Genomic DNA, 23,317 nt, shown 5'->3' with positions numbered 1-23,317 from the left:
CAGAGTGAAAAACGACACTCACGGTTGAGTAACCCCGAACTGTCCAACTCGGAATATTCCGTTTCAGAAAGGCTGATAACAATTAGTTCAGTCAACGCGGAGTTGCTTTAACCCCAAGTGAAGCGCGCGGACGAGGATACATAAAGCCCTGATAAGCGGAGCACAGATTAAGCGAGTCACCATGGAGACGGAGGGAAAGAAGGCGCGGTCAATGTATTTCACAGCGCTTGAGGCCGAAATTCTGATGGCAGCATATGCCGATAACATGCAAATTCCGCGGAAAAAAGTAACACAGCCACAGCTGCAAAAGCATGCATGGCAAAACATAGCCGACAGAGTCAATGCGTGAGTGTTAATTTAAACATTGATCGAGGGATTTCCACCCATTTAACACGTTATTTTATCATATGTTATTTTATTTGTTATTTTATACATTTTATTTTGTGATGTGATGTGAGCGCAGGTGCAACCCAACAGGCCCCAAACGTGCCTGGCAGCAAGTAAAAATGAAATATAAAAATATAGTCCAAACAGGTAAGGTGTAATTGTATTATGAGCCATAGTGCTTGGTCTGTTTGTCCCATGTAAATCAATTGCAGTTAGAGGCTACATTAATTTTCTTTCTGTAAGCACTTATTGAAATTATCTGAGCACATTACAAGTACATATTTGCTTACTCTGTATGCTCAAATGTGGCCCGTTATAGCCAACAGAAAAAAGCGGAGGCCCGAAAAACAGGTGGGGGTCCTCCACCACCACCACTCACAGAGGCTGAGCAGTTGGCCCTCAGCCAAAACAGTGGGCGCCCTGTGGCTGAAGGCATCTCTGCGGGGACATCCTCTGAGTCAATAACCCCGCAAGACACAAGTGCCTACATAGGGGGTGAATTCAAAATAATACATGATGTGCATACATCCTTTCTTCACAGTCACCTTTGCAGTGCTACTCATTCATTTGATAAACTCTTTACCATAATGGATTATTTTGTAGTGAAGTTATTTTCCGACTGATTTTGCCTTCCCTCAGCCTTGGTTGTCTTTGAGAGCATAATGACAATGAAGTGTAAGGTGCTTGGTATGTTTGTTAATTGCCATTTGGTCCCTTGTAAGTTATAAGTGACCTGTATAAACCTCATATTCTATCAGTTGATGGTGGTGGTGTACTGCATCTGGTGCAGCCTCCTGTTGAGCCAGACCAACATGCAGTTGTGAGTAATACTCCACAGATTATATGAGTTTACAGTAGAACAGCAATGTTGTCTATTTCTTTACTACAGGAAAATAATGAAGAAACATTGACAGCTGTTACAGAGGAGGAAGCAACAGAGACACTTTATGAGGTTTACATCTTTTAATACTTTGTGTACAGGAAATACAGGCGACCAATAAAGCCAGTTGAACAAAAAATCTGTTTATTCTTCTTTCAACATGTTGAGGTGATGGGTCAAAAGAAATGATTGTGACATATGGTGTCTCTGACTGCTCTTCCATCTTGTATGTCCGTGGGAGGGTCAGGATGTTCATGGTTTGGATCACTGCTGATGTTTGGTTCAGAAGGACAGTGTTCTCCTCTAATTGTGGCAATGTTGTGAAGAATCACACATGCCACAATAATGTCACATGCCCTTTCTGGGGTGACCCTGAGTCTTTGCAGGCACTGGAACCGGGCCTTAAGCATTCCGATAGTCATTTCAATTCTGGCTCTTGTCCTGCAATTAGCCAGATTATATCGCTGCTGTGGGCCCGGTTCAGGGTCAGGGTAAGGGGTAAGCAAATAGGGTAAACATGGATACCCCCTATCACCAAGCAAGTAGCCAGTGAACTCTCCTAAGACAGAAGGATACACTTCAGTTCAAATGTCCCTGAAGCAATTGGTCTTTATATATTTTAAAGTATTCTCAACTCACCATGTCCAAATTTTGTGCTCAGTGTACATTCACGGAATATTTGTGAGTCATGGACAGAGCCTGGCCACTTGGCTTCCACATTTGTGATAATGTTGGCAGCATCACATATGATCTTCACAGTGCAGAGAACACAAATTAGCATCCATTACTATAATGAAATGATTTGTTAGTTTGACATGCTACAGGGAACTATGTACCTGTACATTAATGCTGTGGAAAGACTTCCTGTTCACATAGTCTCCTTCATTTACTGAAGGAGCAATGATTGGAATGTGAGTGCCATCTGTACAGCCAATCACGCCTGGGAACCCTGAAAATAAATGTGCAATTTAAGTAGTAGTCCAAGTATCACCACATCATACATTAAGTTTTGGTCATCCTGATACCTGCAATTTTGTGGCATCCCTCTTTGATAAATCTTGTGGGTCTGTGACCGGGGAACACCACAAACGTGTACAGGAGACGTTTCAGTGCAACTGTAACATTCCTGACTGCCCGACAGACGGTAGCCTTGGAAACGTGCTCAGCGTCACCAATATTATACAGAAAGCTCCCGTTTGCAAAAAACCGAAGTGCAATACAAATAATATGTAATGAACTGAGAGCATGTCCGCGATGTGTCACATGCGTAATATATGGCCTGAGGATGTTATCCAAATAAATTATAGATTGTGCTGAGAAACGGTAACGTTCGCACAGAAAATCATCAGGAAATGATAAAATGTCCAAACGCGCTCTGATCACTCTCTCCCGGCGGAGAGCTCTGCGGAGAATTTGGGCTTCACGATCTACTGGCTCTTCAAGGAAGTGGCACACCATGTCCGACACTTCCTACTGTCAGGTTTCCGACAAAGGGGCGGAGACAGTCAGGGTTAGTTGTAGTAAACCTGCTAGGGGGCAGGTTAGCTTCACGGAGTGTGTCGTCATAGTGACTCACTCAGGCTGCAGCTGAACTCGCTTTGTGAAACCGAAAACCCAGAGTTTTCGTTAACTCAGGGTATACTTACTCAGTTTTTCCACTAAACCGGCTTCCTGAAACAGGGCCCTGAAATCTGTCGTCCTATCTGATTCAAAACCAACATGTAGGAGAATCTGGAATCTTTGATTTTGAGTTAAAAATAAAATATGGATAAAATGCAGAAATGTTTTTACTAACATGTACTAACAGAGACTTGGAGGAGAGAGACCTAATGTTTAATAATCCACATTTCACTGTTTTACTCTTTGGTTCAGATGTGGATACTGTATTGTTCTTTCTTTGTGATTGTTTATGTTTAAGTTGTTTGTTGCTGGTTTTTAGTTTGTTTTTTGTCTGTTTGGAAGCTGACACAGTCTCTATGGAGATGGGTTTTTGGGGGGTAGCAGGAGGAGAGAAGCTGCAGAGAGGCGTGTAAGACTGCAACTCTGCTTCCTGGTCCCAACTCTGGATAGTCATATTTTGGGGGGTTTAATAAACTACTACTGCATGATGTAAAGCTGAAGTATTACACAGCTAGTTTAAATGCTGTAGGCTGCAGCCGTTGCTCTAACACTATAACTGTAACAGGGCTCAGTGCTGCTTCTAACAGTCTGAGCTGCTTCAGGCTTTATTTGTGAGGAGCACAGCAGCTTACAAACACGTGGCTGGGCCTGGACCCAAAGGAGTGTTTGTTAAAGCCTGCAGTGAATCCAGCAGCAGGATGATGGAAATGCAACACAGCAATGATGAAGAGGAGCAGCATTAAAGCCAAAGTCCAGTTCATACAGTTAGGTCCATAAATCAAATAAGGGAAAATAAAATGTTGTTGGATGCACCTGTCTGCACCCTTAATGCTCTCTGGTCGCTATGGTAACGCGTAAACATTTCTTTCAAAATAAGACACACGACTACAACACGGGAAAGACCCAGGGAAACGAAGTTAACGATAAAAACCCTGAAAACCATTGTTGGATTTATATTTTATCATTGTCATTGTTATTGGGGAATATCTAACCATATATGCTCAGAGGTGTAGAACCAATTGTGTAATGATAGTAGTCTTTAAAGACTTTGTGTGACTCCAGAGTGTTCTGGCATTCACACCCACGTCCTGGGATCATGGGAGAGGTGCTACCTTCTTATTGTTTTGTGGTAGGATGTCTGTTTTAGTCTAAGTGCCTTTTGTTTAGATGAACTGCTGGACTTCCAGACCAGCACACACACACACACACACACACACACACACACACACACACACACACACACACACACACACACACACACACCTACATAACATACAGACTGGTACCTTTGTTCACGTGTATGTTAATGAACCTATGTATGTTCATGTAACCTCAATAAAAGAACAGTGTTACGAGGGAACGGACGAGAGCGACTGTGGTCAAGCGAAGGAACGGCATTGGTCCAGGTCTCTCCCGTGCACGAGAAACATAAAGAACTACTCGTGTCTTGCTTTGCTGTGTAGCTGGATTGAACGATCCAGCGAACAGGTTTATGCTACAAACCTATCAACCATCAATTTCACACCGAGCCTCGACTCTCACGGCCCGGTACCAAACGACTCACGGACCGGTCCGTGACCCGGGGGTTGGGAACCGCTGAGTTAACGCATGAGTAGTTCAGGGCTGCGCGTCATTTTCATTGTTAATATCTTTGTGAAAAGCACATTGATGTGAAAATCTTCATGAGAGTCAGAGGCCCTACAACACGATTAAAGATTCATTCAAAAGAAAATCACAAGTTATTATCATCTTCAGAACATTTCATTAAACATTAGAGACAGACTGCTGAGTACATCTCATCTCTATCCAAACAACCTACAGTCCACAAACACATCATGAACCAGTGCTCTGGGCTGTGGTCTGTCCCCAGTTACATGGATCAGCTGGTTCCCTGGAGGTGACTGCTGGTGTGGTTTGGAGCGGATGAATAAACCTGAACTGAATCAGGTGTCCAGTTACTTTTGGTCCCTTTAAACCAGGCTGTCACATGTTCAGGATGTGAAACTCCTCCTCCTCAGTGAAAACGGGTGTGGGTCACAATCAGCCAAGGTTTTGGATGAACACATTGTGAGATCTAGCCCCACGCTATCATGTGATTTCCTGTGATCAAATGTCCCAGGATGTGAGTGGGCGTTAAGACGTCCATGTCCCTCTTCAAGCAACTTAAAGAAGTCCAGACGCTTTTCTTTCCAAGCTCCTTCGACAACATCATTCATAGAACAGCTTCCAGCTTCTTTTGCTTGGCTACAGTTTGGATGGATTTGCATTTAAAGATGCAACAAGACTAAAATGGTTAGGGTCAGGAGGTCAAAGGTCAGAGCTCCTGTGGGTCTGAGGGCGGCCTCACGCTGGAGAAGGATGAAGGAGTCTGACCTGAGCCAGTGTTAGACATGAACACATCAGCACTGCTGTCAGTGAGCCTAACGACAGCCGTTAGCATCATTTCAGTGTTTCAGTCATAAAAACACTTCCTGTCACTGTGGTGGTTACAGTGACATCATGCAGTTTGTGCTTTGACCTCCAGAGGGCGACAAATCAGCACAGACAGAGAGCTCCATTCAAACTTTGCTGCCATCAGGAATAATTCTTCAAATATAATCATCAGTGTTTGAGCAGTTATGATATCAGGGACAATCTAGACATGTGTGACAATACTGAACATGTCACATGACACACCTCAAACATCATGTGATCCACTCTCAGTCTGCACTTTCATTCATGACTTCAACAGGTTGAAATGAGCTTTGAAGAAACATTCAGTGAAATAAATCTTTCATGGATTCATGTGAGCAGCAGATGAACTTTGTACCAACAACATCTTCAATAACAGAGTCTGAATGAAGCTCAGGTGTTGATGCTGCTCACTGATTGGACGCTTGCTTTCAGCTCTGCTCTCAGTCTTTACTGCACAGGTGAAGGTAGAAAGTGTGACTGGATCTATAGACTGGAAACAGAGAAACATGCTGAACATTTGAAGCTTTGCAGCAGAAATGTTCATGTTACAAATACAGCAGAGCTGATCTGGGATCAGTGTGTTCACACCTGCAGCTACAACAAGGTTTCATGTCTCCACACGTCAGCATGTGAACTTTACTCTGACTCAGTCTGAGCAGTCAGACGGCATATTTTTAAAGTTAACACATCAGCACACACAGAGCTGAGCCCCTCCCACCTGTGCTGAGTTTCAGGTGGAGCCCCGCCTCCTTCCAGGAAGCAGCTCACCTGTGTGTCCGTGTTTAGTGTCCAGGGCCCTGTTTCAGGAAGCCGGTTTAGTGGAAAAACTGAGTAAGTATACCCTGAGTTAACGAAAACTCTGGGTTTTCGGTTTCACAAAGCGAGTTCAGCTGCAGCCTGAGTGAGTCACTATGACGACACACGCCGTGAAGCTAACCTGCCCCCTAGCAGGTTTACTACAACTAACCCTGACTGTCTCCGCCCCTTTGTCAGAAACCTGACTGTAGGAAGTGTCAGACATGGCGTGCTCCTTCCTTGAAGAGCCAGTAGATCGTGAAGCCCAAATTCTCCGCAGAGCTCTCCGCCGGGAGAGAGTGATCAGAGCGTGTTTGGACATTTTATCATTTCCTGATGATTTCCTGTGTGAACGTTACCGTTTCTCAGCACAATCTATAATTTATTTGGATAACATCCTCAGGCCTAATATTGCTCATGTGACACATCGCGGACATTCTCTCAGTTCTGTACATATTATTTGTATTGCACTTCGGTTTTTTGCAAACGGGAGCTTTCTGTATAATATTGGTGACGCTGAGCACGTTTCCAAGGCTACCGTCTGTCGGGCAGTCAGGAATGTTACAGTTGCACTGAAACGTCTCCTGTACTCGTTTGTGGTGTTCCCCGGTCACGGACCCACAAGATTTATCAAAGAGGGATGCCACAAAATTGCAGGTATCAGGATGAACAAAACTTAATTTATGATGTGGTGATACTTGGACTACTACTTAAATTTTACATTTATTTTCAGGGTTCCCAGGCGTGTATAGATGGCACTCACATTCCAGTCATTGCTCCTTTAGTAAATGAAGGAGACTATGTGAACAGGAAGTCTTTCCACAGCATTAATGTACAGGTACATAGTTCCCTGTAGCATTTCAAACTAACAAATTATTTCATTATAGTAATGGATGCTAATTTGTGTTCTCTGCACTGTGAAGATCATATGTGATGCTTCCAACATTATCACAAATGTGGAAGCCAAGTGGCCAGGCTCTGTCCATGACTCACAAATATTCCGTGAATGTACACTGAGCACAAAATTTGGACATGGTGAGTTGAGAATACTTTAAAATATATAAAGACCAATTGCTTCAGGGACATTTGAACTGAAGTGTATCCTTCTGTCTTAGGAGAGTTCACTGGCTACTTGCTTGGTGATAGGGGGTATCCATGTTTACCCTATTTGCTTACCCCTTACCCTGACCCTGAACCGGGCCCACAGCAGCGATATAATCTGGCTAATTGCAGGACAAGAGCCAGAGTTGAAATGACTATCGGAATGCTTAAGGCCCGGTTCCAGTGCCTGCAAAGACTCAGGGTCACCCCAGAAAGGGCATGTGACATTATTGTGGCATGTGTGATTCTTCACAACATTGCCACAATTAGAGGAGAACACTGTCCTTCTGAACCAAACATCAGCAGTGATCCAAACCATGAACATCCTGACCCTCCCACGGACATACAAGATGGAAGAGCAGTCAGAGACACCATATGTCACAATCATTTCTTTTGACCCATCACCTCAACATGTTGAAAGAAGAATAAACAGATTTTTTGTTCAACTGGCTTTATTGGTCGCCTGTATTTCCTGTACACAAAGTATTAAAAGATGTAAACCTCATAAAGTGTCTCTGTTGCTTCCTCCTCTGTAACAGCTGTCAATGTTTCTTCATTATTTTCCTGTAGTAAAGAAATAAACAACATTGCTGTTCTACTGTAAACTCATATAATCTGTGGAGTATTACTCACAACTGCATGTTGGTCTGGCTCAACAGGAGGCTGCACCAGATGCAGTACACCATCACCATCAACTGGTAGAATATGAGGTTTATACAGGTCACTTATAACTTACAAGGGACCAAATGGCAATTAACAAACATACCAATCACCTTACACTTCATTGTCATTATGCTCTCAAAGACAACCAAGACTGAGGGAAGGCAAAATCAGTAGGTAAATAACTTCACTACAAAATAATCCATTATGGTAATGAGTTTATCAAATGAATGTGTCGCACTGCAAAGGTGACTGTGAAGAAAGGATGTATGCACATCATGTATTATTTTGAATTTACCCCTTATGTAGGCACTTGTGTCTTGTGGGGTTATTGACTCAGAGGATGTCCCCGCAGAGATGCCTTCGGCCACAGGGCGCCCACTGTTTTGGCTGAGGGCCAACTGCTCAGCCTCTGTGAGTGGTGGTGGTGGAGGACCCCCACCTGTTTTTCGGGCCTCCGCTTTTTTTCTGTTGGCTATAACGGGCCACATTTGAGCATACAGAGTAAGCAAATATGTACTTGTAATGTGCTCAGATAATTTCAATAAGTGCTTACAGAGGGGAAATTAATGTAGCCTCTAACTGCAATTGATTTACATCGGACAAACAGACCAAGCACTATGGCTCATAATACAATTACACCTTACCTGTTTGGACTATATTTTTATATTTCATTTTTACTTGCTGCCAGGCACGTTTGGGGCCTGTTGGGTTGCACCTGCGCTCACATCACATCACAAAATAAAATGTATAAAATAACAAATAAAATAACATATGATAAAATAACGTGTTAAATGGGTGGAAATCCCTCGATCAATGTTTATATTAACACTCACGCATTGACTCTGTCGGCTATGTTTTGCCATGCATGCTTTTGCAGCTGAGGCTGTGTTACTTTTTTCCGCGGAATTTGCATGTTATCGGCATATGCTGCCATCAGAATTTCGGCCTCAAGCGCTGTAAGATACATTGACCGCGCCTTCTTTCCCTCCGTCTCTATGGTGACTCGCTTAATCTGTGCTCCGTTTATCAGGGCTTTATGTATCCTCGTCCACGCGCTTCACTTGGGGTTAAAGCAACTCCGCGTTGACTGAACTAATTGTTATCAGCCTTTCTGAAACGGAATATTCCGAGTTGGACAGTTCGGGGTTACTCAACCGTGAGTGTCGTTTTTCACTCTGAGTTTTCTAAACCGGCTTCCTGAAATAGGGCCCAGGTGTGGAGTGGAGCTTGTTGTTGGTGTGTGAAGAAACTGTAAGTTTGCTTTGTTTCCTCCTTTAACAGTTTGTCTTTAGGAACTTTACTGTTTGTTCAGCTCGTGTTTGATTTCTTCACACAACAAACTGTGTGTGTTTGTATTTCCGGTCTCTCCATTAAAGTCAGTGTGTAATGTTTCCTGGCTAACATCAGCTGTGTGCAGCTTAGTTCAGCACAAATCTGCCGCTCCATAGTTCACGGTAACGGACTCACAGCTGGACCAACGAGGCCGAGTGTGTCCGCCACTCTGAGCTACGTTCGTGTTTGTGTACTTGTAGTTTGTACTTTGAGTTCACTCAGAGCCCACAGAGGACGCAGCGTACGTGATGACGTCACAGCCCTTTACCTCCTTTACTGTCACTGTGATTAATGTTTACACACGAGACACCTGCAGAGCTCTGAGGCTGAGCTAGCACACAGCATGCTAACGCTAAGCTAAAGCTAAGCTAACACTAAGCTAACCTAGAAGCCAGAGTGAGGTTAAAGCTGAGTAAACACTGACCCCAGACCAGCACCGTGATAAAGTGAGCTGCTGCTGCTGAACTTGAACAGGTAACAAAGTGATGAGCAGTCAGGCTGCAGGTTTCTACCTGTTCATGTTTCTACAGTAGAATCACTTTGAAGTGTCTTTGTGCTGTTTCATCTTTGATTTGTGTTCATAAACACTCAGAGAAACATCACGTGACCTCATCAGGATCTGTGTTGGTGTGTGGGGCTGTACCTCAGCTTTATGTTGTTACATGCTCATTTGTTCATTTCACACAGTAACATCAAAGTAATGTTATGAGGAGTAATGAAGTAACGTACTCCATTACTTTTAATCAAAGTGTTCTGTGTAATATGTGTAATAATGACTGTTTTGAGTAATGACCAACACTGATCACAACAAAGAGGAAATGCCTCCAACATGCACAAACATTTGAGCCACAACATGCAGTTAATGTGCACAAATGTCTTTGATATGCTGCTCAGTGATGGTGGTGACTGTCAGAGCAGAGCTACTGAGAATCAATAAGTAATATCAATGATGGGATCAGAATCACTAAATTCTTCTCATCCCTGTCAGTATCATACATGTGCTGTATAATGTGATAAATGTAGAGGTGCTGGCTGTTCTCTCACTCTGCTGTTTAGCTGTAAAGGACGCCTCCCTGCCTTTGTCTCATTCATGACCTTTAATAGTCTCTTCTAACATGCAGAGATCTGTATGATCTGTTTCATAGAGTCTAACCAGCCTGTACAGGTAACAACAACAGTCACTGCATCACTGACACACAAACGTCATCTCTGTCAATAACAACATTCATACATGGAATAAAAACACATCAGTGGATCATTGCTGGAGCTGATGTTTGTGCTCCTGGTGCAAAGGCTCTCAGTTTCCTCCTTGAAATAACATCAGTGGTGGGTCAGCGACATGCTTTCTTTCCCTCTCAGGTTTAAATATCTGGGACTCTCCACCGTTTGGTTTTAGAGCTGAAGAAGCTTCTCAGATGAAACGTCTTCCAGAAACTTAAAGACGTCTCTTTTCTCTCCAAGCTCCTTAGATCACATGACCTGGATGACTGAACCTACAGACATATTGACCTGGTTTCATGGTCACATGACAGGTCAGAGGTCAGCGACTGTAACTCAGTTCCTCCTGTTAATGTGAACTCACTGAGTGTTTGTGGTTTACCTCTCAGACTGACTGAAGATGATGATGGAGGAAGAGGAGGACAGAGCAGAGTCTGCAGGGTCCAGCTGTCCGTCTGTGAGGAGTGACCGGTCCAAAGGTCGACCTCCAGCCTTCAGTGGTGAACCTGGAGCAACGAGGTCAGAGAGCTGAACTCACTGAGTAACAGAAATAATTCTGCACTGACATTATAATCAGTGTTGACTCTGGTTGATTGTCTGACTGTGTTTGTGAGCTGAGAGGAAATGAAAATGAGTTTGTAACAAAAATCAGTTTTGTCCAGTTTTCCTGTAAAAAGCTGAACTCTAATCTAAGAGGATGTTACTGACAGGAAACAGCTGCATTATCTGCAGTCTGTGTGATCACAGCTGCTTCAATCATGTTTGTGTCTGCAGAGGTCAGAGGTCACAGTCTGCAGGGTCCAGCTGTCCGTCTGTGAGGAGTGACCGGTCCAAAGGCGACGTTCCACACTTCAGTGGTGAACCTGGAGCAACGAGGTCAGAGAGCTGTGATGACTCCTTTACATGTTTGTGTTTCCTGGATAAATATGACCTGAAACATCCTCAGATTGTTACAAAGATTCATTAAAAAGAAAACAATGAAAGAGAAAAGATCCAAATGTTCGACTTGGTCATTTGCTGTTTGAGGACAGTGATGCTCATATCTGTGGGGAAAGTGTGACCTGAGTGGGTTCATGTTTGTCTTTAAAGAACAGAGCTGCTCTGATTCTCTTTGTGTCTGATCTGTTAAACAGTCTGAGAGGTCACACAGAGACCCAGCAGCTAAAGCCTGGATCATACTGGCTGCTGTTACTCCATCAGGACAACACTGAACCACAGTGGTGTGGATGTAGTGGATACATCCCACCATACTGATGCTCAGAGTTAACCACAGGGAACAAAACCAGATGTTACCTTCAGATTGTGACCTTTGGAGTGGACGATGCAGATTTCAATAGAGAATAAATGTTGTTGTTTTTCAGCTGTGAAGAAAGAATCTAATTTTCTGAACTTAAGAATTTATGATGCTGGAAACAACATGGAGACTATAACACAACATTTCCACTGTGTTCATAGAATGAATGTAAAACTGTCAGACATTCATTAAATATGCAAAATGTCTACAGAAGCATCAGAGGGTCAGACGTGAAGCACTCAGTGATTTTGATCAAATGACTCATCAGTTATTGATCTGTACTACACTGATCTACCACGTTAGTAAAGCTGGTGTTCTGGTGGTGGAGGGAGACTCGGATCATGTTCTGGTTTTGGAGCAGTGATCTGCTGATGGTTCAGTTTGATGAGCTTCTTCAAAATCATCCCTGACATCACCACTGAAAGGACGTCCATGAAAACAGACTGAAAATTACTGATATGTTCACAATCTGAGAGTTTAAAACTTGACAGACTTGATTCAGATGAAGTTATTTGAGCAGAAACTCCTGGATCTTTATCCTGTGTTGATCTAATCCTTCATGGTTCCTCCACAGAGTGGACCAGCAGAGCTCAGAGGTTCCCAGTGGTCAGTCTGCCCAGCAGCATCAAACACAGCTGGACTCCATATTTATGGTCTGTACATGTACAACAACTACTTTATTATTAATAATAATGCATTTATTTATAGGTCCCTTTCAGAACACCAAGGACTCTGTGGACTAAATGACCAAAAGAAACAAACTTTGAAATCAGACGGAGCAAATGTGATCACAGGGAAACGTTTTAAACATCGAGGCTTTAAACAGAAACCAAAGTGAAACAGTTTGTAGTCGAGATCAGTGGGAATGAAGCTGAATAACTGTTTCTTCAATAACTTTGAGCAATAAATGACAAATATGATGGAAATTAGCAGCATTAGCACTTACTAATGATGTGAGCTGACACTCGGCTGTATTGAGACGACCACATTAGGTGGTCCTCAACTGTAATGGAAACCAGTGGATCCAGTCCAGTCGTGGTGACCTGTGGTGAGTCGATCTGAGCAGCTACTAATGGAAACAGGGCCATAGATGTGTTTGTGCTTAATAACAGTGAATCACATGAGTTTTACATTACTGTTAAAATCTCATGTTGTTTGTTAAAGTGTGCAGTTCAGGGTGTGTTACTAAAACACTTTCCAAAGACCCAGCCCCCATAAAAAGCAGCCAATCAGCTTCTAAGAATTACACACCCACACATATCTATCAGGTTAACTCTGGTCTAACACACTTGGATTTAGCTTGAAGAATGTTCCTGTACGAGGACTGAAAATGATTTAAAAAGCAGCTAATGTCCAAAGAACAACTTTGACACACCTTCATAAAACCTGCAGAGCAAAGAAAAACTAGCTGAAAGTCTGGCTGCTCTTATGAAAAGTACAGAGAAATTATGGGTCGCTCAACGCTTGTGCACAATATAAGAGTTGAAATAAATCTAAAGAATAACTCAAAGTCCTACAATCATACTGATAAAGTCATCTACAGCTAACTATCCAAGTGGATTTGTTTAAGACAGCTCCATCTGCTGGTGGCCCTCTGCAGGTGCATGAAAGGGGCGTGTTTATAGTGAAAGTAGTAGAGAAAGTAAACCCCACGGGAAGGAGGAGGACTCTCAGCAGCTTCCAGCTCATATTCACACATTTGACTTCTCACTGAAAGCAGCAAGTTTGAGTGTCTGTACCTTAGTTAGAAGAGATAACATGTCAGTAGTAATTAGAGTTGATTGAGCAATGCTGTCCTTATAATGTAGTTTATGATTTTTATACATCTTTTTATGGACAAGTCCAGTTTTTCTGTAGAGCCTCTCAAGTTGGTGACAGCAGCAGTGGAAGTTCACGTGTAAACCAGAGCAGCAAATCAGGTCCAAATGTGTTGTTCACAGTGAGTGGGATCATCATTGGCTGCTATGTTAACCTCCTGCAGCAGGATGTCTTTGGTCAGAGAATGGATAGATCACTAAGTCATTGTTGAGTTTAGGGAGACAGTAGACAGTTGGAGGAGGTTCAGCCAGTTGACACACAGTAGATAAAATAACTGAAGGCAGGAGCAGACACCTGTATGACTTTCCACCTCTCACATAGATTATTTCCCTGGGCAGCGCCACAGGGCTGGTAGATGTAAACAAAGCTGGAGGAGAGGATTTATTCATCTGAGAAAAGTCACAGAGTTGTGTCTTGATGCTCAATCATCCAGGTACGTAAATCCCAAAAAGCTTGATTCTGTTCATCTGGATGTTTTCAGTGGGAGAAACGTTTCATCATCATCAGGTGACTTCTTCAGTCTCAGCTGACTGCAGGTTTCAATCTCATAAACAGGACATTTGTATGACTGAAACCAGCCCACTGAAGGAACAATGGGCTGGGAGGTCAGTTCATTGATCATTGGTACGCATATTGTCAGGACCATTGATCAATGGTTGTTGATCAATGGTCATGAGTCCAGTTCACAGAGAGCTGGGGAATGGCTGCAATCACAGCATTGTAAGATGGTGACAGTTGTACCCTTAGGCCCCTCCTCCATTCAGAGATGGTCTTTCCTTTTCACATAAATGGCCTCCTTGACTCCGCCCTCAAACCAGCGTTCACATTTACTCAGGACCTTCTTGATGTGAAGTTCTTCTGCTTCGCTGGCTGCTGTGTCTGTGGGGATGGTGTTTGTTCTGTGTTGTAGCGTCCTGATGACGCCCAGTTTGTGCCCCAGTGGATGATGAGAGTCAAACCTTAAATACTGATCTGTATGTGTAAACAGAGTGAACCTTTAAGACCAGTTGTCTGTACGATCAACTCAGTCACCTGAAACATCTCCAAGTTTCTGGCTTTGATCATCAACCTGTTGGTAGTTCAGCTCTGAACACCAGTGAAATGTTTCTCCCACTGAAATCGCTGCATTCATATGAACAGCATCAACGTTTTGGGATCGTGGAGTTGTGGACAAAGTCTCAGTTAATCAGATAAAGTCAAACCTATAATTGGTAAAGAGTTCGTGGATGATATGCCCCTTGATGGTAAAGAAGTGGATGTTGTGTGGACTAAAGTTCAGAGTGGTGGGTCATTCATAAAGTATTCTGTTCCAGCTGCTGGAGGACAACATCATCACTTTTGTGAAGAACGAGCTGAAGAAGATCCAGAAGGCTCTGAATCCAAATAAGCCCCAGTGCTTGGAGTTTCAGAGGGAGGATGATGAGCAGAGGAGAAACAGCAGAGAGGCATTTGTGAAGATCACAGTGGACTTCCTGAGGAGAATGAAGCAGGAGGAGCTGGCTGACCGTCTGCAGAGACGTAAGAGGATTTATCTAAAGGTTTAAGCTGCTGGATAAATGAGAGACTTGTGACACCAGTGTGTTCAGTCATTTCTCAGTGGGTCAGAAATTGTCATCAGCATTTTGTAAAATATGATTGTTAAAGTTGTATTTTTATTATTATTATTCAGAACTTCCAGCTGCTGTTTGTCATCGTAACCTTAAATCCACCCTGAAGAAGAAGTTCCAGTGTGTGTTTGAGGGCATCGCTAAAGCAGGAAACCCAACCCTCCTGAATCAGATCTACACAGAGCTCTACATCACAGAGGGAGGGACTGCAGAGGTCAATGATGAACATGAGGTCAGACAGATTGAAACAGCATCCAGGAAACCAGACAGACCAGAAACAACCATCAGACAAGAAGACATCTTTAAACCAATCAGAACAGTGCTGACAAAGGGAGTGGCTGGCATTGGGAAAACAGTCTTAACACAGAAATACAGCCTGGACTGGGCTGAAGACAAAGCCAACCAGGACATCCAGTTCATATTTCCATTCACTTTCAGAGAGCTGAATGTGCTGAAAGAGGAAAAGTTCAGCTTGGTGGGACTTGTTCATCACTTCTTTACTGAAACCAAAGAAGCAGGAATCTGCAGCTTTGAAGACTTCCAGGTTGTGTTCATCTTTGATGGTCTGGATGAGTGTCGACTTCCTCTGGACTTCAACAACACTAAGAGTGTGACTGATATTACGATGCCCACCACAGTTGATGTACTTCTCACAAGCCTGATCAGGGGGACGCTTCTTCCCTATGCTCACGTCTGGATAACCACACGACCTGCAGCAGCAGACCAGATCCCCCCTGAGTATGTTCACAGGGTGACAGAGGTCAGGGGGTTCACTGACCCACAGAAGGAGGAGTACTTCAGGAACCGATTCAGAGATGAGGAGCAGGCCAGCAGGATCATCTCCCACATCAAGAAAGCTCGAAGCCTCCACATCATGTGCCACATCCCAGTCTTCTGCTGGATCACTGCTACAGTTCTGGAGCGTGTCCTGGAAACCAGAGAGGGAGGACAACTGCCCAACACCCTGACTGAAATGTACATCCACTTCCTGGTGGTTCAGGCCAAAGTGAAGAAGGTCAAGTATAATGGAGGACGTGCAACAGATCCACACTGGAGTCCAGAGAGCAGGAAGATGATGGAGTCTCTGGGAAAACTGGCTTTTGATCAGCTGCAGAAAGGAAACCTGATCTTCTATGAATCAGACCTGACAGAGTGTGGCATCGATATCAGAGCAGCCTCAGTGTACTCAGGAGTGTTCACACAGATCTTTAAAGAGGAGAGAGGACTGTACCAGGACAAGGTGTTCTGCTTCATCCATCTGAGTGTTCAGGAGTTTCTGGCTGCTCTTCATGTCCATCTGACCTTCATCAACTCTGGACTCAATCTGCTGGAAGAACAAACAACCCCCAAGAAGTCTAACACAGGAGAATCTGCAGAGACACACTTCTACCAGAGTGCTGTGAACAAGGCCTTACAGAGTCCAAATGGACACCTGGACTTGTTCCTCCGCTTCCTCCTGGGTCTTTCCCTGCAGACCAATCAGACTCTCTTACGAGCCCTGATGACACAGACAGGAAGTAACTCACAGACCAATAAGAAAACAGTCCAGTACATCAAGGAGAAGCTCAGTGAGGATCTGTCTGCAGAGAAAAGCATCAATCTGATCCACTGTCTGAATGAACTGAATGATCGTTCTCTAGTGGAGGAGATCCAACAGTCCCTCAGATCAGGAAGTCTCTCCACAGATAAACTGTCTCCTGCTCAGTGGTCAGCTCTGGTCTTCATCTTACTGTCATCAGAAGAAGATCTGGATGTGTTTGACCTGAAGAAATACTCTGCTTCAGAGGAGGCTCTTCTGAGGCTGCTGCCAGTGGTCAAAGCCTCCAACAAAGCTCTGTAAGTAAACATGAACTCATCGCTTCATTCTTAAAATCATGGGAAATAAATCAGAGGTGCTCAGTTCAAAGAACACTACCACTTTAGAAAAATTAAAAAATAGTCACTAAAATAGTCATGATACTTTAAATATTTCTCTCCAGCAGGACATGTCAGCATTTCTGAAATATTTTTGTCTTCAACTCGAATCAAAGCACAATCCAGATCCAGCCTATAAGAACATGAGCTCTGATCCTTCAGCCCCTCTGACAGGTTTATTATCCTCAAGTTGTTCACTTGTCTCCAACAACCAGGAGTCTAGCTCTGTTTTTTAAAGCAAATACTTGAGCTACCAGACTGCACCTACATCGTTTTCAGATGTTCTTATTTTAAGGTCTGGTTTGTGTCTCATCTTTATTGCAATCCCCCATGTCTCTCTGTTTTTCAAATATAAATCTGTTACCTCGGTGTGGCCAGAACAACATGGTGAACCCAAAATACAGACAAAGGTGAAGGAACTGAATATTACTAGACGTGAAGGCTTTATTTACACACAGGAACTTGACACTTGGAATTTTTTAACATGAACTGTGAACTATGGCGGAAGTCAAGCACTTGAAGCTGTGAGCATGAAGTGGGCTCTGTGGTAGGTTTCCGGAAATGGGTCTTGGTAGATGGTAATCTGAGTCACTGTAACAGAGGTAGAGCAGCATCAGAAAGATCACTGGTGGAGGTTACAGTAAGTGAACGAGGTTATCTTCAATGTCTTATTTGGGGTTTCTGTAGCTCAGGAGGTAAAGCTGGTCTGATCTGACCTACTGATCAGAAGGTTGGTGGTTCGATCCCTGGCTCCTCCAGTCTGCATGTCAAGTATCCTTGGGCAAGATACTAACCCCAACTTGCTCTCCGATGCATCCATCAGAGTATGAATGTGCGTGAATGTACTTAGAAAGCACTAAGTTCAGATAAAGTGTTTGTGAGAATGGGTGTGATTGGGTGGATGTGGCATGTTGTATAGAGCGCTTTGAGTACTCCGGGAGAGTAGAAAAATGCTATATAAGAATCAGTCCATTTACCATTTACTTGTCAGCAGTCGGAAAGCAACTTGGGGAAGGCAGGTGGTGAGGTCTGGGTGAGTACTTGTTAGCTTTGAATCCAGGCAAAGTGGTCCAGTAAGTCTAAGAGACGAAAGGCATTAATGTGGCTGTGAGTGAATCAAGAAGACCAGCATCCAGGAAAACATGACTGAACTGCAAGGGTGAGTAGATGATCCGAGGATTAGGAGGTTAGCAGAGTTATTGGGAGTGCTGATGTTATATTCAGCCTAGTAGATTACTGTCAGGTGTGGACAATGGACAGGCTGACCAGGCTTCACCCAAAGGCAGAAACCAGAGTCTAGTGGGAAACCACCGCCGCTCACACAGACCATGACAGCAGCATGACCCCCCCCCCCCCCCCCCCCCCCCCAAAGCATTCTCTTTCACTTGGCATCATTTACCTCTCCCTTCTCCAATTTCTGATGTGTCCACCTTTGCAATGATAACTGTGATCAGGGTGAACCAAAAAGGTGCCGTGGTGAACAGATACTTAAGTTTGGTGAATGCAGTTTCAGCTTTGGGGGACCAGATGCATGCTGAGACTTGAGTGGTGCAGCTACCTGACTATAGTTGAAAATGAACAGTCTATAAAAATTTGCTATTCCCAAAACCCATTGGAGATGCTTCTTGAATCTACAATGGGTACAAGGGGTAGGCCACTCTGTTAAAGCTTTCACATTTGCCAGATCCGTCTTCACCTGCCCCCGTGCCAAAATGTAACTGAAAAAAGTTATTGATGAGGAATGGAATTCACACTTTTCTGCTTTGACATAAGGTTTATTCTCCAGCAAACGTTGGAAAAATAGCATGGACATGAGACTGATGTTCCTCGCAGGTTTTGGGAAAAATGAGGATATCATCCAGATACACCAATACGAACCTGTCAAGGAAGTCCCGGAGGACATCGTTAACTAATCTTGAAACATTGCGGGAGCATTAGTTAACCCAGGCGGCATGACCAAATACTCGTAGTCCCCCAATGGCATGTTTAAAACGGTCTTCCACTTGTCTCCCTGATTGATCTGGAAAAAGTGGTAAGCGTTGCGGATGTGGGGTTTTGTAAACCCAGTGGCACTGTGAAATGGCCTGAAAGCAGAGCTAATGAGGTAATAGGTACTTATTCTTGATGGTAATATCACTGAGGCCCCTGAAGTAAATGCATGGCCAGAGAGAGCCATCCTTTTTCCCCACAAAAAAGAAGTTCCAACTTGAGATGACAATCGTTGGATTATGCCTGCACCGAGGGATTCCTTAATGTACTTTTCCATAGCCGCACACTCAGGTCTAAGCAGGTTATACAGCCAGCTAGAAGGCCGGGTGGAGCCAGAGAGTAGTTCTATGGTGCTGTCCTGTGGTTTGTGAGGTGGCAGTGAAAGCGCTTTACTTTTGCTAAATACTTCCTGAAGATCATGACATTTGGTGGGGACAGAGGAGAGATCTAAAACAGTCTCAGTGTTGGTTGATGGTTCCACAGGTTCCGGTGGACGGGCAGAAACAAGGCAATTTGAATGACAGAACAGACTCTAACTGATTACCCTCTGACCTGACCAGTCTAAGTGGGGGTTATGTAATTCTAGCCAAGGAAACCCGAGTATGAGTGGTTTGTGAGGTGCATGAAAAGCAAAAAAGGTAAGTGTTTTCTTGTGATTGCCAGGGGTGACAGGCTCTGTGCGCTGAGTTATGTGAGGGGACACTCGGTTATTTAATGACTTAGTGGGAATGGGCGGATTAAGGGGGCATAGAGGGATGTTTAACTGTCTCGCTAACTCAGACTCCATGAGGTTCTAATTGAACAAGAGCCTGAAAGGTCTGGTTAACTAGAACAGAGAGTTGGAGTTGCAATCTGGGTTTTTATGTTTGTGTGAGTATCCTCCACCCTTATCCCTGAACTTTCCAGTGGGCAGACCCTGGTGTGGAATCGAAAACAGACAGGTTCATCACGAGAAGCAAGCTGATCTTTCATGGTTTGATTTAATGACTGAAAAACATACAGCGGACGGTGGTTAGCACTGTTGCCGCACAGCAAGAAGGTCCTGAGCAAAAGTCTTTACAAACTCAACCAGGAAATCATCATGCGAGCAGAAAGAAAGAGGATGAGCAGATAGGTAAGCAAGAGAAACCCGCCAGCGTCCCAGGTTTCCAGAGAAGGTTCAGGTTCTAGGTACCTGAAATGGGATGTAATTCAATTCAATTTTATTTATATAGCGCCAAATCACAACAGTCACCTCAATGCGCTTTATATTGTACAGTAGATCGTACAGTAATAGATACAGAGAAAAACCCAACAATCATATGACCCCCTATGAGCAAACACTTTGGCGACAGTGGGAAGGAAAAACTCCCTTTTAACAGGAAGAAATTTTTGGTGTCAAAGTCAAAGCACAGATCCACCCAGTCTCTGTATTTCAGCTTATTTCCTTTATACACACATTTAACAGGAACAGTTTCAGACAGCTAGTGTTTACCTGACATTACCTGCGTACCTCACAGTTTGCAGGTAATGGGCATAATAATTACTGAACAGAGACATCCTGCTGTGAACTTTGTTGCTGTGGATCTAAAATGTAAAAATACATCTGAGAAGATTTCTAATCATGATTTTATGAGCCCCCAAAGTTTGATTCTGTTCATCTGGACGTAGCGCTCTCAGCGGGAGAAACATTTTGTCACTCATCAAGATGACTTCTTCAGGCTCAGCTGACTGCAGCTTTCCCCAATCTTATAAAGAGTACATCTGCATAATGACTCAAACCTAATGGTCAAGGAACTGACCTCCCAGCCTTATTGTTCCTTCAGTGGGCTGGTTTCAGTCATTATGCAAATGTACTTTTTATAGGGTTGGAAACCAGAAGTCAGCTGAGACTGACGAAGTCACCTGGATGAGTGACGAAATGTTTCTCCCACTGAAAGCGCTACGTCCAGATGAACAGAATCAACTTTTGGGATTTACTAACCTGGATGATTGAGCATGGATCAAGACGGGTTTTTATGAGGTTTACAGTTTCTTATAATTTCTAAACCAGAAGGTTGAGGAGATGGAGCTCATGATAACTGGCTACTGCCCTTCAGCGTGCTTTATGAAATCATCCAATCAAAATAAAGTTGGCCTTTAGGGAGAGCGGGGCTTTAAAGGGGAATCAGCCAAAGCAGCTTTTAGACAGAAAATGAAATGAGAGTCCAGGATGTGATACATTATTTATAACTACATTTACAGTAATCACACATATTAGAATTAATAAAGTGACCAGCAGTACTGTAGTAAGTGTAATACTGCAGTACTCACAGGCCTGTGCCAGCAGACACTGAACTACTGTCACTAAATCAACCTGGTCTTCACTGGTTTCCATTTACATACATTGGAATAATTGTGTTTAATTTGAAATATTTTTCTTCTGTTACACTTAAATTCTTGAACATTTTTTTATTTAATTGTGCATTGTAGTGTACTCATTTGTACACATTTGATTACTTAGATTCAACATATAAAGAGATTTTATTTGATAATAAATATTATTGTTTTGTTGTTCTTGTTATTTTTTTCAGGCTGAGCAGCTGTAACCTGTCAGAGAAAGTCTGTACAGATTTGTTGTCAGTGGTCAGCTCCCAGTCCTGTAGTCTGAGAGAGCTGGACTTGAGTACCGACAGCCTGAAGGCTTCAGCAGTAAAGCTTCTGTCTGCTGCAGTGGAGAGTCCACACGCCAAACTGAATATTCTGAGGTCTGACCGATTTGTATTCTTTTTTCTTTTGTTTGTTTTGTTTTGTTTTTAACTGAGAAAATAAATCCAGCAATTTAAACAGTAGAGGTAAACTTGATCAATTTACTGTTGTTTCGTACCACATCTGCTCAGCATAAAACAACAAGGATTCTTAAAATATAAGATTAGTTATTGCACCCTGATTACACTTTAACATCAGTCTTTGTTCATGTTTTCATTTTCAGACTCAACGTCTGTGAACTTCTAGCGGAAAACTGTGAAGCTGTGTCCTCAATGCTCAGCTCTCAGTCCTCTACTCTGACAGAGCTGGACCTGAGTATCAAAAATGTGCAGGATTCAGGAGTGAAGATTCTGTCTGCTGGACTACAAAGTTTAAACTGTAAACTAAATACTCTGAGGTCAGATCAATTGACATTTTGTTTTTTTTAAATGAACCAATTAAACATTTTATTCAAGGCTTCCGGTTCCGGCGCTCGTGGGGATGGACACCTAGTACGAGAGCTCTCGACTGAAACTTATTAAAACTGCCCCAAGTAAATTAATACACTATCTAAGTGCACATAAAGAGGAAAAAGGGGTTTAAATGATGTCCAGAAAGAACAAAATAGCTAAGAAGTTAACGTTTGAAAACGTGGAAGATGGCAATGTGCAGCTAACAGAAGGGGCTAACGTTAGCCCCTATAGGGCTAGCCGAGGCCACTCTCCCACTCCTAGCCGCGAGGATTCTGGGACAGAAGATGAGGTTGACCCAGCAAGTTTGACGCTGATACTGAAAGAACTGAGAGGCGTTGGGAAAGAGGTGAAAGAATTTCGAAAAGACACGAAAGCGCAACTGGTGGAAATAAGGGGTGAGTTGGATAAAGCCAATGCGCGGCTTAATGATGTGGAAACCAGGGTTGCAGAACACAAAGATAAGCTCCAGAACACAGACGAGATTTTGTCTGAGATACTAACAATGCAATTCAATGTTATTTATATAGCGCCAAATCACAACAAAAGTCACCTCAAGGCACTTCATAAATACAGAGAAAAACCCAACAATCACATGACCCCCTATGAACAAGCACTTTGGCGACAGTGGGAAGGAAAAACTCCCTTTTAACAGAAAGAAACCTCTGGCAGAACCAGGCTCAGGGAGGGGCGGGGCCATTTGCTGTGATTGGTTGGAGTGAGAGAAGGAAGACAGGATAAAGACATGCTGTGGAAGAGAGACAGAGGTTAATAACACATATGATTCAATGCAGAGAGGTCTGTTAACACATAGTGAGTGAGAAAGGTGACTGGAAAGGAAAAACTCAATGCATCATGGGAATCCCCGGCAGCCTACGTCTATTGCAGCATAACTAAGGGAGGATTCAGGGTCACCTGGCCCAGCCCTAACTATATGCTTTAGCAAAAAGTAAAGTTTGAAGCTGATCTTCAAAGTAGAGAGGGCGTCTGTCTCCTGAACTCAAACTGGGAGCTGCTTCCACACCCAGTCCAACATAGCCAGGCTTTCTTTGCTGCTTTGACAAAACCT

The 23,317-nt window shown here is 43.4% G+C and overlaps 2 protein-coding genes across 5 annotated transcripts in view; one reads left to right on the top strand and one right to left on the bottom strand.

The window, feature by feature from the left end:
* Positions 1-23,317, bottom strand: part of LOC146634309 (protein NLRC3-like) — a 709,813-nt gene that overhangs the window by 220,685 nt on the left and 465,811 nt on the right. The window lies entirely within an intron of this gene.
* Positions 1-23,317, top strand: part of LOC146634314 (NLR family CARD domain-containing protein 3-like) — a 494,998-nt gene that overhangs the window by 448,227 nt on the left and 23,454 nt on the right. Inside the window, exons 1-5 of one of the 2 annotated variants that reach the window (XM_085376689.1) lie at positions 10,851-10,969; positions 12,319-12,397; positions 14,876-15,080; positions 15,232-17,005; positions 22,023-22,196. In XM_085376689.1, coding sequence (XP_085232815.1) covers positions 10,851-10,969; positions 12,319-12,397; positions 14,876-15,080; positions 15,232-17,005; positions 22,023-22,196 — 2,351 coding nt within the window. Of the gene's footprint in view, positions 1-10,850; positions 10,970-12,318; positions 12,398-14,875; positions 15,081-15,231; positions 17,006-21,624; positions 21,799-22,022; positions 22,197-23,317 lie in introns of those variants that run through there. The other variant, XM_085376682.1, reaches the window with a different exon arrangement.

This window comes from Diplotaxodon limnothrissa, linkage group LG3, assembly GCF_057381915.1.
Source record: "Diplotaxodon limnothrissa isolate DT_005_m linkage group LG3, D_limnothrissa_male_GT1.1, whole genome shotgun sequence".
Lineage (NCBI taxonomy): Eukaryota > Metazoa > Chordata > Actinopteri > Cichliformes > Cichlidae > Diplotaxodon > Diplotaxodon limnothrissa.
This window is presented reverse-complemented; position numbering and strand designations above follow the sequence as displayed.